The sequence below is a fragment of the Neophocaena asiaeorientalis genome, unplaced genomic scaffold, assembly GCF_003031525.2.
Source record: "Neophocaena asiaeorientalis asiaeorientalis breed wild unplaced genomic scaffold, Neophocaena_asiaeorientalis_V1.1 scaffold249, whole genome shotgun sequence".
Classification (NCBI taxonomy): domain Eukaryota; kingdom Metazoa; phylum Chordata; class Mammalia; order Artiodactyla; family Phocoenidae; genus Neophocaena; species Neophocaena asiaeorientalis.
The window spans coordinates 5,482,862-5,493,031 of NW_020172625.1; the positions used below are offsets into that span (position 1 = coordinate 5,482,862).

At 38.2% G+C, this 10,170-nt stretch overlaps 1 protein-coding gene across 1 annotated transcript in view; it reads left to right on the top strand.

Annotated features, from left to right (window-relative positions):
- Positions 1–9,878, top strand: part of NMRK1 (nicotinamide riboside kinase 1) — a 31,382-nt gene extending 21,504 nt beyond the window's left edge. The window contains exons 5-9 of the mRNA XM_024738940.1: positions 1,797–1,944; positions 2,026–2,097; positions 2,721–2,827; positions 4,969–5,052; positions 9,271–9,878. Coding sequence (XP_024594708.1) covers positions 1,797–1,944; positions 2,026–2,097; positions 2,721–2,827; positions 4,969–5,052; positions 9,271–9,290 — 431 coding nt within the window. The 3' untranslated portion in view covers positions 9,291–9,878. The remainder of the gene's footprint in view (positions 1–1,796; positions 1,945–2,025; positions 2,098–2,720; positions 2,828–4,968; positions 5,053–9,270) is intronic.
- Positions 9,879–10,170: the final 292 nt, after the last annotated feature.

Here is a 10,170-nt window from a genome sequence, read left to right on the forward strand (position 1 = left end):
AAAAAAAAAAAAAAAAAAAGAGCAGAAATGTGGGACAATAATGAAAGATCTAACATTTATATCATTGGAAGCTCAGAAGGAGAGGAGGAGTGGTGCTGAAAAAGTATTCAAATAAGTAATGATGTAAAACATCTCAAATTTGGCATAAGACATAAACCTACAGATTGAAGAATCTGAGTGATCCTCAAAAAAATTAAGTAAGACTGATCAATAAAAAAAATAGAGAAGGCACAAATTACATATATCAAAACCAAAAAGGTTAATATCACTACAAATCCTACAAACATTAAAAAGATGAGGATATTATGAAGAATTTTATGCAAATAAATTTGAAAACTTAAATGAAATTGACAGTCTTACCAAATGCAAATTAACCAAAACAAACACCAGAAAAAAAGAGAAAATCTTAATAGCTCTATATCTTTTAAATGAATTAATTCATAACTTTAAAACCTTCCACTAAAAAACCTTTAAGAACAGATGGCTCAGTTCAGTCATTCTGGAGTGGGGCTGAGAATTTGCATTTCTAATAAGTTCTCAGATGATGCTGATGCTGCTAGTGTAGATAACATGCTTTGGGAATCACTGTTATAGGGTACTTTTCTAGCATTAACAACTGTAAACTCTAAAAGTATGCACATTTTAGAATTTGAATGTGACATACTTGTATCCTTTGTAAATTCTTTTAATGATTTTCCTCCTCTTATTTATCTGTAAGAGCTCTTTATATATTAAAGATATCCATTCTTTGCCAAATACATTGCAGGTATTTTCACCAGTGTGTCATATCTTTCAAACTAATTTATAAATATTTTGTTATCCAAAAATGTTAAACTTTTATATAGTCAAGGGGGAATAGAAGTTATAAATAAAGCAATGAGTCTATAATTGTCAAAGCTGGTAATGGGGACATGGGAGCTCATTGTACTCTATGCTCTACTTTTGTATATGTTTAAAATTTTCCAGGAGTTTCCTGGTGGTGCAGTGGTTAAGAATCTGCCTGCCAATGCAGGGGACGCAGGTTTGAGCCTTGGTCCGGGAAGATCCCACATGCCGCGGAGCAACTAAGCCTGTGCGCCACAACTACTGAGCCTGCGCTCTAGAGCCCAAGAGCCACAACTACTGAAGCCTGCACGCCTAGAGCCCGTGCTCTGCAACAACGGAAGCCACTGCGATGAGACGCCCACGCACCACAACAGAGTAGTCCCTGCTCGCAGCAGCTAGTGAAAGCCCACGTGCAGCAACAAAGACCCAATGCAGCCAAAAATAAATAAATAGATAAATAAAATTTTCCAGGATGAAAATATATCTAGCATACCACTTTATCAATATTAGAGTTTATATTTTTTGTCTAAAACATTTGTTAATTTGGTGATTTTTTTAGTCTTAGCTGCGGCGCATAGGCTCTTAGTTGCGGTGCACAGGCTCTGCATTGTGGTGCGTGGGCTCTCTAGTTGTGGCATGTGGGCTCCTCTCTAGTTAGAGCACGTGGACTCAGTAGTTGCGGCACGTGAGCTCTCTGGTTGTGGTGTGCAGGCTCTAGAGCGTTCAGACTCAGTTGCCCCGCAGCATGTGGGAGCTTAGTTCCCAGACCAGGGATCAAACCCGTGTCCCCTGCATTGGAAGGCAGATTCTTAACCACTGGACCACCAGGAAAGTCCCTAATTAGGTGTTTTGAAGGGTAAATAAAATAGTGTTATTTTATATATTTATAGACCACTGGCTGTACTCATCATAAAAAGCCACAGCGTAAAACTTCTGTTGTATTGATTTCATATTTTTGTGTTTGTTTGAAGTGCTTGAAGCACTTAACATGGAGGAAATGATGTCCGCCATTTCCCGCTGGATGGAAAGCACAGCACACCCTCTGGCATCAAGAGACAGGGGAAACACTGAGGAAATTCCCATCTTAATTATCGAAGGTTTCCTTCTCTATAATTATAAGTAAGCATTCCCCACTCTAATATTGACTCTGAATGAATGGGAAAAAAAAAACTTTGTGTACTAAATATGCTGTTAATTTAGGCCCCTTGACACTATATGGAATAGAAGCTATTTTCTGACCATTCCGTATGAAGAATGTAAGAGGAGGAGGAGGTAAGTTTTGAAATTGCCTTTGTGGATTGTAATTCAAAAGACAAACTTTAGGAAAAACAAGGAAACAGCATTATTGAGCAATGTGTATATGTCATTTTTCAAGCAAGAGAAGCCTCAATTCTTCATACAAAGAGCAAGACCTTTTTCCATAAATGGTCACCCACATGGAGTAATGCAAATTACTTTTCTAAGAAAAGGCTGTTGTACAAGCTCTTTGGCTTATCTTTCCTAAATCCTCATATGAAGCAATCCCATGTTGATTATGGTTTTAAATTAGGGGGCCTGTATTCTGCTACAGCCACAGAGAACACCGATTAGTTTAAAGCTTACTACAACATATCAGTATCTCTATCATTATTTACATTAACATTTGTCTCTCAATTCTTTTATAAATCACTAGAGGGGGGAAAATAATTATGAATGGTAGTGAATTAGAGTTCATTTTTTAGATCAGGGGACTAAATCCATTGGGTGTTGTCTTTGTAACTGGCATTGAGTCTAAAAAGTGTAGTCGTAATCCTGTTTAGACTCAGTCTCTGAGTGATTTCCCCGTTGTCCTGACCATTATTTTACTTTATCAATTGTGTTTATGTCAACGTAAAGTTTCCTACGTATTTTGATAGTACAAGGATCTACGAGCCTCCAGACACCCCAGGGTACTTTGAGGGCCACGTGTGGCCCATGTATCTAAAGCACAGAAAAGAAATGGAGAACATCTCATGGGAAATCGGTAAGTGCCTTTTTTTCCCCTTTTCCACACTGGCTCTCCTGCCTTCTGTTTCTCTATGGCTCTTGTGAAAGTTTGCCAACTTCTAGATGGTCATTCATTCAGCAAATATTGATTGAATGCCTTCCATGTACAAGGCACTACCCTGGTGATATCAAGGGAAATAAGGCAGACTCAGTCTCTACTCTTATGAACCAGCATTCTATCAGGAAAATGGATGTTAAATGGATGACGCACAAGATTATCCTTTTTAGCTGTGCTGAGTACTGTGACACTGAGCTTCAGGGGGACCGCCCAAGTCTCAGCAATCCGGGAAGGCTTCCTTGAGGAAGCCATATTTAAACGAGATGATAGATATAACTGGGCAAAGGGAGGTAACTTGGGGAGATAGAAGGTCACCCCAGATGGTGGGTATGGTGCATGAAAAGACCAAGGGGCACCAGAAGGAAGGTTGTGGTAGAGAAAGCCAAGGCAAGAGGTGATGTTGCTGGTACAGGAAGGGTCCAAACCCTGCAAGACCGTAGACCAGTTAAGGACTTAGGTCATTATCCTAAGGAAAGTGGGAAGCCCTCTACAGAGAGGCTTTATACAAGGATATGGTAGATATAAAATTTTTGTTTTAGTAAGATCCCTCTGGCTATGTGAAGGGTAGATGTAGAGGGTGCAATATTGGACATATGTACGCAGAAGAACTGCGTGATAGGATAGACATGGAGGGTGCGGGCAATTGAGGTAGCAAGGACAACAGCTCAGGAATTGGCAGGCATTATTTCAGAAAATAGGAAAAAGTGAAGGAGTCGCAGATTTGCAAGGAGGAATGCGAGTCTGTTTTGCACATAATGAAGTTGAGATGCCTGAGGGACTTAAAGCAGTGATTTAGAAATAAATATCTGGATCTATGGGCCTGGGCCAAGAACGGATCCTTGGGATATAGAGTACCACATGGAGAAGATGCAGGAGGCTGGAGAGAGGAGGGTTTTGGATGGGGTAGAGCAATCAAAACTGACGTATCTTTTCAGAATAAAGGGAGTTGCGCATATTGTGAGAAGCCTCGTGGCCTCTTTGGTAGCTACAGAAAGCACACAGGGCCTCCCCATGATCTGGCGGCTATTATGATCCCTTCTTCAGTCCAGTTCAACCCCTCTTCCCCATCCACAGAGCCTCTCGTGACATTCTGGCCACACCACTCCCAACATGGACCATTGGTTGCAGGGATGTCTTCTTACTACCCCTCTCTCTCTCCATCTAAAATGCAAATCCAACCATGCTCCTACCTTGCTTAAATACCTTCAAAGAGTCTCCAGCCCTTCAGTATAAAAAATCCAAACAGCCAGACCTCAAGGCCACTAAAGACTAAGGCACAGCTCTAAAATCTCATCTCTATACTGTTCCTGCCTCCCCACATTCTAGCCTTTCCAAACTGAGCATCTTTTCCTTAACAGGCAAAGTTCCTCCTACCTCCCTAACCTCTGCAGTTTTCTGACTAGAAGGCCCTTTCTTTCCTTTAACCTACATAACTTCTGCTTTTTATCCCAAACTGACTATGCCAGTTTTGTTAAAAATATATATTTCATGGGCCTGGAGAATTCAGATTCAGTACACATGTGAACTCAGCCCCCCTGCATGGTTTAAGAAGCCTCACAGGTGATCCTGATGTATAAGTAAGCTCAAGAACTACTCCCTTAAGTGGTTTCTTTTTCTTTCTTTCTTTCTTTCTTTTATTTATTTATTTATTTTTGCCATGCTGTGCAGCTTGTGGGAGCTTAGTTCCCGGACCGGGATTGAACCTGGAGTCCTAACCAGTGGACTGCCAGGGAATGCCATAAATGATTGTTTTGAGAAGGGACCTCTTCGGTGCTCCTAAAGTGCCATATGCACAGTGCCACTTAACTCTGTTTCTTCCTTTTTTAATTTCCACATCAGCTAGTTTGAATTTTCTCTGCAATAAATCAAAATTTCTTACCCGTTGTACCTGGCTGTGATATACTTCTCTCTTTAATGGCTATTAATTTCTTTTTAAGTTATGTTCCTGGGTTCTTTGGTTAAACCAATTGGTGTTCTCAAGAGATGCCAAGTGCCAGAGTAAGCATCCTGTATTAATAAGCCTGTTAGCATTTAAACTGCTCTCTTTTCCCCCTTCTCAGTTTACCTAGATGGAACAAAATCTGAAGAGGACCTCTTTTCACAAGTGTATGAAGACCTAATACAAGAACTAGCAAAGCAAAAGTGTAAGTATTGTCCAGTCAAAGTGGATTGTGAAGGAGCAGCCAGGAGAAATAGTTCATTACATACCCAAGAATGGTATACCAGACAGCTAATGTAGGAGTGATTGTATCTATTCATGCATTGCTTTGAAGATAGTACCAGAATCAGACACTCTGAATGGGTCTAGGGACTTGATTACTTTGTGAGTTTTTTTTTAAGGGTGAAAATATTCACCCTTTGTTATATCTCTTAATGATATTTATGTTATTTAGTTTAAAATTTTTAGTAGATGGCTGTTATTTCAATGGGACTGAAATTATCCTTTGAGTCTAGTGAAGTTAAAATGCTGGTGATCTTCTTTTAATATGTATAAAGTTCCCTTTCTCATTTATTCCTCCTGAAGACTTTTCGTAAATTCTATTTCCCAAAATAAACAAAAAAATTTTTTAATTACTTACTGTTTCCTCAAGGTTTTCATATCAGACAATACATTTTGCAAGTGACAGAAATCCTCCTAAATCTGGCTTAAGCAGAAATAAAGTACAGGAGTGGCAATGGCTTCAGGCTCAGCTGTATTAAGGAGCTCAAATGGGGTCCTCATGGTTTTGCCTCAATTTCATTTTCTGTTTGGGTATATTTTGAAGTCAGTCTGTCTCCACTGACAGATATGATGTCTTTTGGCAACACCATCCTCCTAGGTCCAACAGCCCCAGTAAAAAGACAGTTTATTCTTTTTCAAGATTGTCTATGAGTTGATAAATGTTGAAGCTGGGTGTTGAGTACAGGGGGTCTATATATTATTCTCACTAGTTTTGCATATGTTGAAAATTCTTTATTTTGGACATTTTTTAAAGCAGTTTTCCATTTTAGCCCAGTGGAAAAGTCCCAGGAAAGATTTTGATTGGTCCTGCTTGGGTCACATGACTTTTGCTAAACCAGTCACTATGCCTGAGGAGATGGTTTATTCTGATTGGCTAGGACTGGATCATGTACTCATCTTGTAATTGAGTACCTCTCCTAAGACCTCCTGACTTAAGGGGAGAAATTCCCCAAGGGAAAGCAGGGCAGGAGGTAGAAACCAGAAGAAGAAGGATGCAAAGTGTGCTGGGAAAACAAAACTATAGATCTAGCTGTTTCATTGGAACTGTTTGAACTAAAAGGGTTTTCATGGCTAACATACAAAATGCAGTCATCAGCTGGCTCAAGAGATGACGTATGAGCCAGTTTGGCAGTGAAGAATATTACATGCTCTTTTGGTGAGAAACAAATCCCCCAGTCCAAATCTCAAAATCTCTCAATAAGAATTAGATTTCCTATGCCCTCAGTAAATTCCTATCTGACTAGCAGTCTAAGCCCAGCCAGGCAGCTCATTGATCCTGACACATTCCCAATTTCAGGGTCAGCCCTTCATGTAGACATGAACCTATTTAAAGAAATTTCAGGACCATATTAAAATTCCTTCCTTTAAGTGGAACTTAAAATCCTTGCCAGGAGCTGATTCACTTTGTTATAAAGCAGAAACTAACACACCATTGTAAAGCAATTATACTCCAGTAAAGATGTTTAAAAAAAAAAATCGTTGCCTGCTCAGGTATGCCTGCTCACCCCTGCCATCTTTTACTCTGATAGGCCTCCCATAATGAAGCTCAGGCACCAGCATAAGTGGATACAGAGTGTAGGGTGAAGACAGGGGCTCAGCCTTTGTAAACGATAGCACCTGAGCCAGAGCCACTTCTCTGAGAGTTATTGGCTCCCTTGCTGACCTTGTTAAGATACTTATTGGGTGTTTCAGCAGTTGGACATCTGTACCTTTCCATCCTCTCAATAATGGCTAATGCTTGGATCCAATTTTCCTTTAATGACGAAGTCACACGCTGAAGTTTGCCCTTATGATCCACCTGCTGATAAAAGTAAAGGAGCCTTGGGACTTCCCTGGTAGCACAGTGGTTAAGAATCCACCTGCCAATGCAGGGGTCATGGGTTCGATCCCCGGTCTGGGAAGATCCCACATGCCGCGGAGCAACTAAGGCCCTGAGCCGCAACTAAGCCCCTGAGCCACAACTGAGCCTGAGCTCTAGAGCCCTCGTGCCACAACTGCTGAAGACCGCGCGCCTAGGGCCCGTGCTGCGCAACAAGAGAAGCCACCGCAATGAGAAGCCCGCGCACCGCAACGAAGAGTAGCCCCCACTCGCCGCAACTAAATAAATAAATTAATTTATTTATTTATTTATAAAAAAATGAAGGAGCCTTGATCGTGTAGCTCAGGCAAATTGCACCTAATTCCATACCAAGTACCAGCTTGTGCTATCTGGTCCAAGGCCCAAGAATAGCTGGCATGTTTTGATGAGGGCTGAAAGCCCACAGCAAAGTACATTTCTATGTGTGTGACACCCTCCTCTTTCCTTGCCTACATCCTAGAGGTTTGTAAGGAAGTATTCCTTTGTAAGGCTATCTTGCTTGTGTTCAAGATATTGCATAAAGCTTAAAAAGAAAAAAAAATAATAGCAAAATGTTAGAAAAGACGTAAAATCCAAAGAAGATCAGCTTTTCCTACCTCCAAGATCTATGTTCATTTTTTCCAGTTGCATAAATAAGTTACTGCATTATTTATGACACATCACATTTCCTAGTTCTTTCAACCACAGTACCTGCCAAAGCCAGCCTGGAGGGATCCTCAGCATAGCCTGGTTTAACCCTCAGTATGGGTCTGAGCTAGCCAGGAGACCTTTCCAATGTTTCAGTCGACTACACCTCAAGCTTCTGATAGCATCTCATAAACTGTTTAACTAATTTTCTATTCTAAGCATATAGAATCATAATTGTGATTAAGTAATAATAATGAAAGGCAAACAACAAAGATTGAATTTAATTATTAATGAAACAAATAACCCAGGAGAGTAAGTTTATAAAGTTATATGTTTAATCCTTATTTAAATCCAGACTTTGAGGCAAAATCTAATCATTACCTATTCTCCCTATGACAAGGCAGCCCTAGCTACCAGGAACATTCAAACTCCCTTTAAATAAAATGTTTATTTTCATCTCATTATAAAAACATAATAATTTTTTTAAAATTTTAATCTTTTAGGGAGAAAATAATCACCTATATTCCCACCAATCATCACTGTTAACATTTTGATAAGTACATATCCAATGTTTTTGCTATTCCCATCAGTCTTTTATATGGTTACATGGTTTACATAGTTAATTGCCATGCTTACTTTTGTTTTTAAATTAGTATTTAATATTTAATAAGCTTTATGGAGTCCATTATGTAATGAAACTGAATAAGACTAAATAGTTCTCCCAGTTGAAGGATTCAAGGCTGAGTTCTGTTTTGCTCATTAAAAGTAAATTATAAGACCTGACAGTGACATCTTACTACAGAAGAAAGATGTCAAATCAAAGGAACAAACATTGTAAAATAAAAATTTAATAAAATGAATTTGGGATATTTTTCTATATTGAATTTAAAATAGTTTCCAGTTACAAAGTAATAGTAGTATAATTATATAGTATAATATCCAAATTAACAAAATTATTGAACCATTTCCCAATTGTTGGATGTTTTGTGTTATTAGAAAGCTTTTTACATTGACAAATAACATGCGGTAAAAATATCTGCACAAATTACTGGTTTTCTTCTTCTTGAATTAAAATTTTTCAGAAGAAGCACTTGCTTGGTCAAAGAGTATCATCGTTTTTATATTTTACATGCTTCAAAGATTAAATAGTATCCTAAAATAGGTGTGCTTTTCCAGCATGAGATATGTAATAAGAATGTGGTAGGCTTATCACTGAGTTTCTAAGCCAAAGTCACTAAGTATTCAGCAAGGCTTCCTTACTTTAAATAAATAAAAAATATTAAAAAAAATAAAGATTGAAGATAAGAATACTTCTTTCCTCAAACCAAGGATAACATTCCAAAACAAGAATTCTACTGTACCAGCCATCTTTTGTGTTTTTCTTCTAGTTCTCAAATTATTTCATTCTTTGAAGTCAAGGATTATTTTATCAATTGCAGATGATATTGGATATCTGATAGCTGAAAATAGGCTTAAATTTAACACAAGGATTAAATGAATGAGACTTGGACTCTATTTAGTTCTTTACAGAAAACCAGCATTTCTTGCCCCACAATCCCTGTAATCTTAACATCCTTAGATGTTAGTGTGAAGATTTAATAAAATGACAATTGGAATTCTCCATTAATTTCTTTTCTATTTATAATTATTCCCCAGGTCTGCAAGTGACAGCGTAGAGTTGGAATGCACTGAATCCTTCCTGGAGTGAATTAGGAAATTCAAAGGAAGCTATGCAAGAACCTTAACCAAGATACAATGTGTACTTCGGTATGATGACAGCCTGTTGTTTCGTTTATTTGTTTCTCTGTTTGTTCTATCACACATGATTTCCTTAACACATGGAAAAGTAAGTAGTTATCCATGACAATGGACAGGAATTTACTTTAACTTTGTTCTCACTCCAGGAAGTACAAGATACAGCATAGCTCACAAAGAGTGAGTCAGTTTCTCTAGACCAGTGATTGTCAAACTCTTCTGAATGGGACCCGGAGTAAGGAATAAGATATAGATCACAATCCAGTATATATGTAATCTATTGATGTGTGTGTTTGTGTGTATGTATCTATATGTGTTGCATGTATCATATCAAGAATTATAAAATATTTACCTCACATACAATGTACTCTTGATATTTCTCTATTTTTAATTTTTTTTAAATATTGGTTACCATCCCATACCAATGCCCACCTCCTGCAAATAAAGGGATTACCAGGAGTAGTCATATTGGTAATCATATTGAATAAATCCACAATTTGCCAACAGTATCTTTTTTGTGTTTTGTCCTTGTTGCCGCTGTTACTGTTTTTTATATGTGTCTGAAACCACTGAATCATTTGTGTCACATATGTTGAGACTTTGTTACAAATAAGGTTTTTATGTGCATGTTTTATTTTGTTTTTGTCAAACCATTGGTCTAAAATAGCAGAAATAAGTTACAGTTACTTCAGTGATATGTAATACAGGGGAGCTTTCATTGAAAAACACAACGGGAGATCTGTATAATCGTATCATTTTTTTGAGGCCTCATTCAATGCTGGAAGTTAAATTAGTGATCAA